This window comes from Malus domestica, chromosome 05 (genome assembly GCF_042453785.1).
Source record: "Malus domestica chromosome 05, GDT2T_hap1".
Taxonomy (NCBI): domain Eukaryota; kingdom Viridiplantae; phylum Streptophyta; class Magnoliopsida; order Rosales; family Rosaceae; genus Malus; species Malus domestica.
The window spans coordinates 30,076,496-30,089,838 of record NC_091665.1 but is presented as its reverse complement, the minus strand read 5'-3'; the positions used below and the strand labels follow the sequence as shown (position 1 = coordinate 30,089,838).

The window sequence follows — 13,343 nt, the reverse complement described above, 5'->3', positions numbered from 1 at the left end:
TCCCTGTCTTTTCCTTTGGCCTTGTTCTTACCTGCAAAACAAGAAGAATGAGAGCAATCAGTCAGCACTTGGAATCAAGCTTCCAGTCAGAAACTGACTGCCTGGAACCCCTTGCCTGATTACTTACCTGGCATTGCTCTCGAGTACTCATCTTCAACATCTTATGCTTCAAGAAAAGATACCACATCTGCTTGAGGAACAGATAGAGCAAGTGAGAAGGATACAAGGAAGCATGTGGAGACAAGCGTAACAGAACACGTGCCGATACATCCACTACTTTGTCAACAGCAAAAGTATCCCATATCATCAGGGTCGAATGTACTCTAGATTTGATGGACTTGTTTTGACCCTCAAATTCTTGAGTCGGCCTTATACTCTGGAGGAAATCAGAAAACCCTCTAGCCCAGTTCAAGAATAAACTTGTGGAAAGTTACTTCTTCAAAAGCAAAAGTATCTCATATCATCTCTTTTCCATTTGCTTCTCCTTATTCTTGTTGCTATTTACGACGCAAGGAAAAGGAGAACAATCAACCGGAAGCCGAAGTCGAACATCTGATCCAGGTTGCTTGCTTAAAAGTCTGATTGCTTACCTTGTATGTTACTTCCTTCGGCAAATCTCCTAGCTCGGTGACTTGGGGGACACCTACTATAGGGTTTGTATCGCACTTGACCAATCCCGAAACTACAAGTAAGCTTCAAGTGAAATTGATACATTACCTTGTGCATTTTCATCGGTTAAAAATACCACCCTTGGATGGAGGAAAAGTACTTCCAGAGAAGATGCCACATCTACATATGAGACAAATAAGGCAAGTGAAAATGATACCATACTTCGGTACTTAGAAGTTTCATGATTACTCAATGGCTTGGATCTTGCAAGTCCCAAACCGAGGAGTTTCCCTCACTCGGGAACTTAAGGGAGCACTGTTTGTACCATACTTGACCAATCCCGAAACTACTGAGCACCAGTCAATGTTATACCGTCAAGGACCCAAAAGAGTTTCCCTCCAACCAGAAGGCCAATCACAGAACGACACATGTCGACATCAGAAGTTAATCATAACACAACACGTGTTAATGTCATAATGAAACTAGAAACTCTCTTCTATAAATAGAGATCATTCTCTCACAATATTTCCTAATGTAATTTGTACTAAATCATTCACTAGTACTCACAAAATGAGAGCTTAAACCTATGTAATTATGTAAACTCTTCACAATTAATGAGAACTCCTCTACTCCGTGGACGTAGCCAATCTGGGTGAACCACATACATCTTGTGTTTGCTTCCCTATCTTTATCCATTTACATACTTATCCATATTAGTGACCGGAGCAATCTAGCGAATGTCACAAACTTAACACTTTCTGTTGTACCAAAGTCCTCACTGATTTTGTGCATCAACACAATTGTTATGTGATGTAGTTATTATTCTTACATTCTTTTCTTTTGCTATTGATTAATACACTTTGTGATTGTTAAATCCAAGATGTACTTGTCATTGAGTTCAAGTCATTCTCTTATTTCAGTGAGAATACGAAGAAAGTATGCATTGCAGCCTTATTTATACACTTGAAACATAAAGAGCATTTGAAGTATACCAGCTTATAGCCGTGAACCCTCGCATTTTGGTCTCTGGTCATTCAGGTATGGATTGGATATAACAAATAACCATTCAAGATTTCTACTTTGTTTCCTTCTTGGATGATTAATATTTTGTGGTAAATTCATGAAATTGGTGTGCATTTTTCTCTCTTTATTTGATTAATGAATATACTTCCATTATTTAATTTTTACAGATTTCTACATAATGTCTCAAACTCAAAGTACCCCTAGTACTAATGTACCATCATCTACGGCTACATCACCATGTACTCTGTTGATGCACAAAACCGGAGGGGTCTTGGAACAATGTAAATCTGACCGTGAATTTGCAAGAAATGTAAATAACATAAGATGTATCATGGTTCACCCCAATGTTTGGGCTACGTCTACACTGATATTGTATTTCTGAGAAGATTGTGAGGGGGAGAGTGTGAGGATCCTCATGGCCTAGGAATTGGCCTCCCTTCATGAGGAGAGTGATGGGTCCTTTTATAGAATAAGGGAACCTCACTTATTACATATTTGCCCCTTCATTTATTACATAATTACATATGAGTCCCCCGAGTATTTATACGAGGTCTAAATACGGAGGCCCTAAGTATGGTATAAACAGTAGTCCCCCAATTCTTCAGTCAAGAGAGTCTTTTAGCTGGAGACTTGAAATTCAGTCCATGTGTGGGCCGAAGTAACTAGATGTCGTCTAGAACTAATACTTTATATAAGGCGGTGCCCAATCCGAAATGATGCTCAACTAGAAATAGCACATGTTGCGAGGCTACTCTGTTTGTGACTTATGTTGCCTTGGTTGGCTCGGCTTGTGGCATTGAAGGTGAGGGAGTCCCTTTTATAGAATAAGGGCTTGCTTCTCAATACATAAATGATGGGCTAGAGTTGAAGCTCGCGGCGAGGTGGTTGCTCAGTAAGCGACGATGCTCTCTAATAATGGTGAGGGAGTCCCTTTTATAGAATAAGGGCTCACTCCTCAATACATAAATGATGGGCTAGAGTTGATGCTCTCTAATGATGGTGAGGAAGTCCCTTTTATAGAATAAAGGCTCACTCCTCAATAAATAAGTGATGGGTTAAGAGTGATGCTCGCTGCGAGGCGGTTGCTCAGCTGGCGGCGATGCTCTTTAATGAAAGTGAGGGAGTCCCTTTTATAAAATAAGGGCTCACTCCTCAATACATGAATAATGGGTTAGGAGTGATGTTCGCGGCGAGGCGGTTTCTCAGCTGGCGGTGATGCTCTCTAATGAAAGTGAGGGAGTCCCTTTTATAAAATAAGGGATCGCTCCTAGGTACATGAATAATGGATGCTCTCTAATGAAAGTGAGGCAGTCCCTTTTATAGAATAAGGGCTCGCTCCTCAATACATAAATAATGGGCTAAGTCCCTTAAGTATTTTTCATGAGGCCCAATATATGGTACATAATGTAGTCCCCCAAGTCTTCGGTCAATAGAGTCTATTGGCTGAAGACTTCAAATTGAATCCCTGTATGGGCCAAAGTGGTGGTTTGTTCAGAGGAGGTATTTGTATACCCTGTACTGAAGTTTTGTAGGTGAAGCTTTGCAAGTGAAGCTTTGAAGCTGGAGCTTTTGTAAATGAAGCTTTGAAAGCTGGAACTTTGTAAATGAAGCTTTGAAAGCTGGAACTTTGTAAATGAAGCTTTTTGAAGCTAGAGCTCTGTAAATGAAGCTTTTGAAGCTGATTGACATAAGTGATGCTCATGAATGTTTATGTTGATTGACATGAGTGATGCTTATGGATGTTGACATGAGTGATGCTCATGAATGTTGACATGAGTGATGCTCATGAATGTTGACATGAATGATGGTCATGAATGTTTATGTATGATTGACATGAGTGATGCTCATGAATGTTTATGTATGATTGACATGAGTAATGCTCATGTATGATTTTGAAGTACTGAATGTACTTTTGATCACCTGGTTGGTGATAATAGCGGCAGGGTGCCGAATAATTTTGAAGTACTGGGCGTACTTTTGATCACCTGGTTAGTGATAATAGCGGCATGGTGCCGAATAAATTTGGAGTATTGGGTATACTTTTGATCACCTGGTTGGTGATAATAGTGGCAGGGTGCCGAATAATTTTTTGTAGTACTAGACGTACTTTTGATCACCTGGTTGGTGATAATAGAGGGTCTGGCTCTTTTAGGCATATGGGTATTCGCCTTCCACATAACATTCCAGCCCATTATTTTGGGCTTGCCCTTTTTTTTTTTTTACCCTCTTATAGGGTTTATACAAATGTCTCCGAAAGATAAGAAAAATAAATTACATCATTCAAAAATAAATCTGACCCTCTGCTCAATGGGTCACGCCCATAATTCCCTTTTCTGCATGCCATCACCACCGCAATTATGTCAGCTTCTTTTATCTTCTTTTACTTTCTGCTTTTGCTTTTGCTTTTACTTTCTCTTTTCCATTTCCTGCATGTTCTCCTGTAAAACATAACAGCTGCCTGGACAGCCTTGACACCACCCACTTGCTTTTCTTGCTTTTCTTTCTGATTTTCTTTCTGTTTCTTAACCCTGATGAATATGGCAGACAAGGAATGATAATAGATTTAATAATAAGAAAAGAATCTTATCTCCGCTTTTTCTTTGCTTTCTGTATTCATTTTCTCTAAAGTGACAGCTACTTGGATAGGGAAATTAGGAAAGGAATCCAGAGGTAGCTCCACATCTCTGCGGGTGTCGTCTTTGGGGGACAGACTTGAAGACCTCGGGGTTGATCTTGGACATGGCGGTGTGATGCCTCGGAAGCTTCTGGGTCGGTGGAGGAATTTCTGGAATTGGGATTTGGAGGAGTGGGAGCCGGCCTCCACGGTGATGCTGGTCCATGCCGAAGAACAGAACAGAAAAATGGGCCATTTGCACAACACACCCTAAATTACAGAGGGGACCAAAACACACAACAGAAAAATGGGCCAAGTGCAAAATGTACTAGTACTAATTCCTAACTATGAAGGTTTCTGTGGAGCAAACGCAAAAGAAAGATGATACCCAGCGTTCTGTGCCTTTCTTCAACAGCACCTGATTTCTTCTTTCCACACTTTGGCTTCTCATCATCCTTAATGTCCAGAGTACTGAAATCCTTTAGCAATAAGGATGACCTCTAATGAAAATTGGAGTAGAACTGAGACCAACGACAGGTCTGTGCAGTTACAGTTGGGGTAGAACAAGCAGATCTTTTGTTTTGCAGTTGACCCTTTCCGGCAATCGTTTTGCAGCAGACCTCTCCAAACAGTTTGGCGACGAAGCCGACACCACGAGAGTTCTCATCAAACGATGGGTCGTATAGCCCGAGGGGTTTCTCTGAAAAGGCGAAGAGCATGTGGAGTCAAGGGGCCTGAGGATTTCTTATAAATCTGAGCGGAGTTAAGTCCCAATCGAACGGATCCGCTGTTGTGTTGGGTCATGATCGAACGGATCTACTTTTGTACTGTGATGGTTCAGGAATTTGGACGGGTTGGAGTCCGTGTGGGTCTTGAAAGCTCCGGAGAAAGTTGCAGGTTTTGGGACAAAGCTTTTTTTTCTCGTGGAAGAAGATGGCTTGCGAAACGGCACCGTTTAATTCTCTTGGTTATCTTTCCTCTTCCTCACTTGTGAAACAGCACCGTTCAATTCTGCTTTTAAACATTCTTCTTTTTGCTTGAATTGGATCCACTGGAGCAGAAAACTCCAAAACTCTCTCTCGCTGGCTGATGGCAATTTGGTGGAATTCCTAGTCTCCGCTGGTTTGAATCCATGGGAGATAAGGGAAGGAGCCCTGTACAGCTGATGGTGGTGATGACGGTGAAGTGCCGGCAAACGACTCTCACGGCTGCCGGATTTTCTGCTTTCTAGGTTTTTCCAAACGCAGTCGTTTTCAGCTTCCATAGAGCGCGCGAGGCGGCTGGCGAGCCGGGCTTTCATGAAATGCTTGGTCTCAGAGGTGAAGCAGTACCGCCACTCACGGCTGAGACCATCGAAACAACCATCTCTTCATTTGAAAAATACACATAAATTACCAAAATTTTTGGAAATTAAATCGGGGCTTGGAATTTGGAGAGAGAGAGGTGATGACACCTGACGGATGCGATATCTATCAAAGAGAAAGGAGAGTGAGAGAAAGAGAGAAAAAGAAGAAGAGAGAAAGAGATTTAGATCTTTTCTGTTTCTGGATTTTTCCGGGAAAGCTTTTGGTTGTTGGGTTTTTGCAGATTTTGCAGATTCACGGTGGAGGTGAAAAATGAAAGAGAACCAACATAGTTTTTTGTCTCGATTCCCACTGACGGTGCCAAATGTTGATGCACAAAACCGGAGGGGTCTTGGAACAAAGTAAATCCAACTGTGAATCTGCAAGAAATGTAAATAACACAAAATATATCGTGGTTCACCCCAATGTTTAGGCTACGTCCACACTGATATTGTATTTATGAGAGGATTGTGAGGGATAGAGTGTGAGGATCCTCATGGCCTAGGAATTGGCCTCCCTTCATGAGGAGAGTGAGGGGTCCTTTTATAGAATAAGGACTCTTCACTTATTACATATTTGCCCCTTCATTTATTACATAATTACATTTAAGTCCCCCGAGTATTTATACGAGGTCTAAATACGGAGGCCCTAAGTATGGTATAAACATACTCCATAACCAACACAACCCGAATAGTCAAAATCATCAATGCCTCCCTCAAAACCCTCATCCTCCAAAAAAAGAAAAGCACCAACTATTCCAAAGACAAAACAACCAACTATAATAATTTCACTAAAGAAATCTTCTTCTGAGAGATATTAGGTTTGTGATCATGTCAGTAAATCTATCATCTTGGAACTACAAGAAGTAGAAAATGATGGAAAGAAAAAGATGGTGGAGGTACAAGCATTGAGGGCTAAGTGTAACCATTGTAACACCTTTTTTGCATGTGATACTAGTGGGGTGGAACTAGTACTTACATCAAACATATCAATAAACATTGTAAGATGTATAAACCAACTAATGAGTTGCAAAAGGTTCTAGGCAGTTTGGACCTTCTAGGAACGTTAAAAGCATGCTTGTTGCTAAAAGGTGGAGCCAAGAAGAAAGTGTGGAAGGTATTGTTAAGTATATTGTGATCGACGAGGTACCTCTTAGTGTTGTGGAAAGTGGGGGGTTTAGGCAGATGATGTGCAAAGTTCAACCTAGATTACATGTTCCATCTCGAAGAACTATTATGAGGTAGTTATTCAATATGTATGAGACCATGAAAGATCAGTTAAAAAAGAAGATACACAAGCATAGAGTTAGATTGATTACTGATACATGGACAAGTGTGAGTTAGATTGATTACTGATACATGGACAAGTGTAAAAAATTTGAACTACATTGTGCTAACCGCTCATTTTGTGGATGATGAATGGAATATGCACAAAAGGATTCTAAACTTTTGTTTGATTTCATCATGAAGGCAAAGAAATAGGGAAGTTGATTAAGGAATGTTTGTTTGAGTGGGAGATTGAAAAGGTGATGTGTATCTCAGTTGACAACGCATCAACTAATAAGGTGGCAATGGAGTATGTTGTTCATAATAATAGTAAAATTATTATGAATGGCAAGTTTATATATGTGAGGTGCTTAGCTCAAATTGTCAACTTGGTAGTGAAAGATAGGTTGAAAAGATTAGATACAAGTGTGGATGCTCTTAGAAATGTTGTGCGGTTTGTGAAATCAAGTCCCCAAAGGCTTAGTTATTTCAAGAAATGTGTGGAGAATGAGAAGTTGGATAGTGGGGTCTAGTTGTTATGGATGTGCCTATTAGGTGGAATAGCATATACATGATGCTAGAATTTTGCTTAAAGTTTAAAAAGACATTTGAAAGGATGTACGAAGATGATGAAGCCAATATATACTCGAGCTATTTCAGTGACAAAGTATTTAATGATGAAGGAGAAGAAGTGGCGAGTAAAGGTAAGGTTAGACCACCTGAGGAGGAAGATTGGGATGGTGTATAAGTGTTTGTGGAATTTTTGAAAGTCTTCTATCTTGTAACTTTGAAAGTTAGTGCAAGTAAGTATCTCACATCTAATACAACTATTCATGATGTCATTGCTATGGAGAACAAGATTGAAAAGTTTATTTTGCCTGAATATATGCAAACTGGATGAACTATGCAGTTGGTGCTATGTGATATGGCAATGACGATGAGAGCCAAATATCGAAAATATTTTGGTTCAATTGAGTCCCTTAATCAAATATTTGTAGTTACCCTTGTCTTAGACCCAAGGTTCAAATTGAGGCACTACACGCACTTGTGTAAAAAGCAATTACAGCTTCTTGAATAAGAGATTCAACAGAAAAGAAATGAAGTGAAGACATTGTTGAAGGCGATGTGTGATGAATATGCTCAACAAGCTTTTGGTTCACAAACACAACAAAAGGGTAAATAAGATTTAGTTGTTAACTCTACTTTTTCAAGGGTAAAACAATCACATTCTAGTGTACCAACAGAAAATCCAATGATATTTAGTCAAATGATGAATGTTTGGAAGAAGAAACTAGAAGACACCGAGGATATTGCGCTTGCACATGAGGTGGATTGGTCTCTCCTTGACACGCTAGAGAAAGTACCACATGGTCAACCATTTGACGTTTTGAAATGGTGGAAATTGAAAGGGATGAGCACATATCCCACACTTGCTTTGATAGCAAAGGATGTGTTGCCAATTCAAATGTCAACAGTTACTAGTGATAGTGCATTTAGTGCAGGAAAGAGAGTAATTGATCATTTTAGATAATTTCTCATTCCTCAAACAGTGGAGTCGTTGATATGCCTCCAAAACTGGTTAAGAAGTGAACAAATTAGCAACATTGAGTATGAAGCAAGTCCGGTCGAGCTTGAATTTTATCAAGAGTGTGAAGAAGGTAATTATTTTGTTTTGTATAGTTTGGTTTATATTAATTGTTGTCTTCTATTCATTTACAATTAACGTGCTTATTTTGTTCTTTGTTGTAGAATATAAAAGAAGAAAAACAAATACTATTTCTACAAGTTCAACTCTCTCACCAAGTGTTCCTGAAATTGAAGCTCCTCAAACAACTCGAACGAATAAAGGAAAATGAATTGTGGTAATATTTTAAACTCAAATGAATAAACTTTAAAGTTCAATAATTCAATGAGGATGATATGAGGACGTTAAAAATATCATGTTTATATTTTATTTTTCCTTACAGATTCAATGAGGAATGTTGTTGGAACTTGGACGTTGGATGTGATTTCGGATGCTAATTTGCAATTTATTGCGGATATCATGTTTATGTTATTTTGGATTATTTGATTTTGGACTTTGGAATTTGGATGTCTCGGACTCTCGGATATTTTGTAAGTTGATTTGATCTTTAGATGTCTCGGATGTTATTTTGAATGTCTCGGATTTAATGTATCGAACGATGTTGGACAATGTAATGCTGTTATTTTGGATGTAATGTTAATCTATGGACTTGAATGTTGGACTTTGTTATGTTTGGATGTGTTGTAAAACTGCAAAATCTGTATTATGTGAATCTTTGCTGCTGTAAAAATTTCGTTTTTTTTTTCCAAAAAAAAAAGAAGGAAAAAAAGAGAGGACCCGGCCCGAACCTGAAATGGGCCGGGTTAGGTCCGGTTCCTTTATTAAAAGGGGTGTAATATCCACACACCCCTTTTTACTTCTCCCACACATTTTTAGTTTTCGGCCGTCGGATCGGATGAATTGAAGAAGATCAACGGACATAAATTAACAAGGGGTGTGTGAGAAGTAAAAAGGAATGTGTGGATAGCACACCCCTATTAAAATTTGTTGTACCCATCCCGACCCCGCCCGTGCCCAGCCTTACTTGGACATTCATCATCTTATTCAAACCACGTATGTCCTTAAATCATGGCCTCCCTTTCATAATATCTTTTCCTACTAACCCCAAATTTGTCACCCCAATCTCTTTCCAAATCCCCACCTTCTATTTTCACCGAATGCCAATTATATGTACCAATATTCCTTACCCTCCCCCTTCCTCCTTGCAAAACCCTAGTACTCACACCTATCGCCGCTTCGCAAAGACCTTGGATCCCAAACCACTATGCTTCTGCCTTTTTTTTCAAACTGATCTTATTTTTATTTTTCACACACCCATCATAATTTTCAGCTGTCAAATTGAATAAATTGAATTAGATCAATGACTAATAATTAAAATGAATATGTAATAAATAAATATAAGTGCGTGGATATCACTAACCGCTAAATAATTTCTAGCTTAAAGCATATTCTTAAACTTGGTAAGCTTCATGAAGATACTGTGTTATCCAAATCCCACAGAGCTGAGAGCTCAAACTCTTTCCCCTTCACCAAACATTCCCAGCTCCGCCATGACCTCCACTGTCTGCATCCCCACAACTCCACCGTCCTCTCACCCATCTTCTCTCTTCCCACAAATCACATCATGCAAAACCATCAGAGACCTGCGCCAAGTCCACGCCCACTTTATCAAAACCCGCCAAATCCACGACCCCCTCGCCGCCGCCGAAATCCTCCGCTTCTACGCCCTCTCGACCCACCGCAGTATCCAATGCGCCCGTTCTGTTTTCACCCAGATGGAGAAACCCAATTACTTTTCCTGGAACACAATCATCAGAGCTCTCGCAGAGAGCTCTGTTAACGACCACTCGCTCGATGCCCTCTTCTTCTTTTCTCAAATGGTTGCTGATGGTTCTGTGGGACCCAATAAGTTCACCTTCCCTTCAGTGCTGAAAGCCTGTGCAAAAATGGGGAATCTTGAGGTGGGTAAGTGTGTTCATGGCATGGCTGTGAAGTTTGGATTGGAAAGTGATGGGTTTGTTGTGAGCAATCTGGTGAGGATGTATGTAATGTGTGAGGTTATGGAGGATGCAAATTTGTTGTTTTCTAGGAGTGTTGGGGATTTTGGTGTTTTGAATGGGAGGAAGCAAGAGGGCAATGTGGTTTTGTGGAATGTGATTGTTGATGGGTACGTGAGAGTTGGGGATTTTAGAGCTGCAAGGGAGCTGTTTGATAAAATGCCTCACAGAAGTGTGGTGTCCTGGAATGCGATGATATCCGGGTACGCGCAAAACGGGTTTTTTAAGGAGGCTGTGGAAATGTTCCGGGATATGCAGATTGGGAATGTGTGTCCAAATTATGTGACTTTGGTTAGTGTCTTGCCAGCGATATCACGGCTTGGTGCACTTGAACTAGGGAAGTGGATACATTTGTATGCCAACAAGAATGGAATCGGGATTGATGATGTGCTTGGTTCTGCTTTGGTGGATATGTACAGTAAGTGTGGGAGCTTTGAGAAGGCACTCGTAGTTTTTGAGCAACTGCCTAAAAGGAATGTGATAACTTGGAATGCTATAATTAGTGGACTTGCTATGCACGGTCGTGTTGAGGATGCACTAGATTATTTTTCGAAGATGGAACGAGCTGGTGTGGTGCCTAGTGATGTAACATACATTGGTATCTTGAGTGCTTGTAGCCATGCCGGTTTGGTGGAGAAGGGGAGATCATTCTTCAACCATATGGTTAATGTAGTCGGCTTAGAACCTAGAATCGAGCATTATGGTTGTATGGTTGATTTATTAGGTCGTGCCGGATTGTTAGAAGAAGCCGAAGAGCTTATACTGAACATGCCAATTCAGCCAGATGATGTTACATGGAAGGCGCTACTCGGTGCTTGCAAGATGCAAGGGAACATCGATATGGGTAAACGTGTGGCAGAGATTTTAATGGACTTGGCTCCTCGTGATAGTGGATCCTACATTGCTCTCTCGAACATGTATGCTTCTTTGGGAAATTGGGAGGAAGTAGCAAAGGTGAGATTGCGGATGAAAGATATGGACATTCGGAAAGACCCGGGAGGTAGTTCGATTGAGCTTGATGGAGCAATTCACGAGTTTGTGGTGGAAGACGAATCTCATCCTAGAGCCGGAGAAATCCATTCAATGTTGGAGGAAATTTCCGAAAAACTGAGCTTGGAAGGCCATAGGCCTAACACCACACAAGTGTTGCTCAACATGGATGAAGAAGAAAAACAAAGTGCTTTACGTTATCACAGCGAAAAGATTGCAACTGCCTGTGGCTTAATCAGTACAGCCGCTCAAACCACACTTCGAATTGTTAAGAATCTACGCATATGTGAAGATTGTCACTCTTCGATAAAGTTGATCTCGAAAATTTATAAACGCAAGATTGTTGTCAGGGATCGCAAGCGCTTCCACCACTTCGAAAATGGTTTATGCTCTTGCAAGGATTACTGGTAAATGCCTCCATTATCAATTCAATTGTATTCAGAGTCTTCTCCTAAGTTAACCATTGTGTTATGTGATGAATGTACAATATTGTTATGTATGACATCGTTTAAGAAGTCTACGTGCGTACTCATTGTCGGGAGCAGGAGCTGCTATTTGCACTTCAAAATAGTTATCATGCACTCATTTCCAACAAAAGAAAATTAAAAGGAGGAAGAGGAAGAGTGTGTGATAATTTTCCTGCTGCCTTAACTTTTAACACTTTTGCTTCAAGAGCTAGACATATCAACATGAAGGTAACAAACCCAAAATCTTGAGGTAAGTAGCATCGCATGCAGCCATTGACCAAAAAGGCTTTTTTTCATAAGCACTTTGACTTCCAGCCAAAAGCCAAAGGTATTAAACAGAATGATTAAGCAATTCAAATTGGGGGAAACAAGAAAGATCATGGTAATCATCTGGATCTACTTATGAATAGTCAACATTTAAAATTTAAATTGGAGGAATGCATGATTTATGTACTTTGGGGAGGCCAATTACATTTTGCATCCTTGAGGTTTGGGGGGGCTTTTTTAAAAAGCCATGAAGTTTCAATTTTTCTCGTTTTACGGCATGTATTAAAATTGTATTAATTTATATTTTTGGTAGGATTGATTGTTTAATCATTTATTAAATTGATGACATAATAAGCATGTAATTCTTATATGAATAAACGTGTCAGATACATTTTGCATCATGTTGAAAAAAAAATTTCAATTTAATGGAGTATTAAACATTTAAATAGATAGATGGTGTAAACTAACTTCAGGGTGTAATATAAAAAATGCTTAAACGTCAAAATGGTCTTTGTGTTTTACTGTATCGACCAATTTAGTCATTGTGTTTTCAATTTGGCCAAATTGGTCCTTATGTTTACATCCGTTAGCCAATTCAAGACAATCTGTTAAAAGACAATTGAAATTGACATGTCCTAAATTGCATAATACTGAAGTGAGTTGAACGAAGCGTCAATTTCTATAGAATACATCGTATCTATTTAGTGGGTGTACGTAAATTACACTTTTGTCCTCTCACGTGCCTAACACATGTCAATTTTAACGATCTTTTAATGGATTGTCTTGAATTAGCTAATAGATGTAAACACATAGACCAATTTGGCCAAAGATAGAGAAAATCACAGAGATCATTTTAACATTTAAGCCTATAAAAAAAAAATTAAAACCTCATGACCAAAATTAAAAGTTACTTCAAACCTAAAGAGGAAAACCAAAGAAGCAATCAGTGTGTTACCACCATGCTTAACAAACAGCTGCTGATGAACTTGATTAATTATCTTAAAACAAAAAGAGAGATTCGTCCAATTAGACGAGGGATTGATGATGAAAAACATGCAACCAAGGGAACAATCAATTTCAGATTGCTGGCGTGACGCGTGAGTATGAACAGAAATCAATCCCA

At 39.6% G+C, this 13,343-nt stretch overlaps 1 protein-coding gene across 1 annotated transcript; it reads left to right on the top strand.

Moving 5' to 3' along the window:
* Positions 1-9,739: 9,739 nt before the first annotated feature.
* Positions 9,740-12,001, top strand: LOC103435800 (pentatricopeptide repeat-containing protein At5g48910). The gene has a single exon (XM_008374213.4). The coding sequence runs from the start codon at positions 9,909-9,911 to the stop codon at positions 11,895-11,897; it is 1,989 nt and encodes a 662-aa protein (XP_008372435.2). The 5' UTR covers positions 9,740-9,908; the 3' UTR covers positions 11,898-12,001.
* Positions 12,002-13,343: the final 1,342 nt, after the last annotated feature.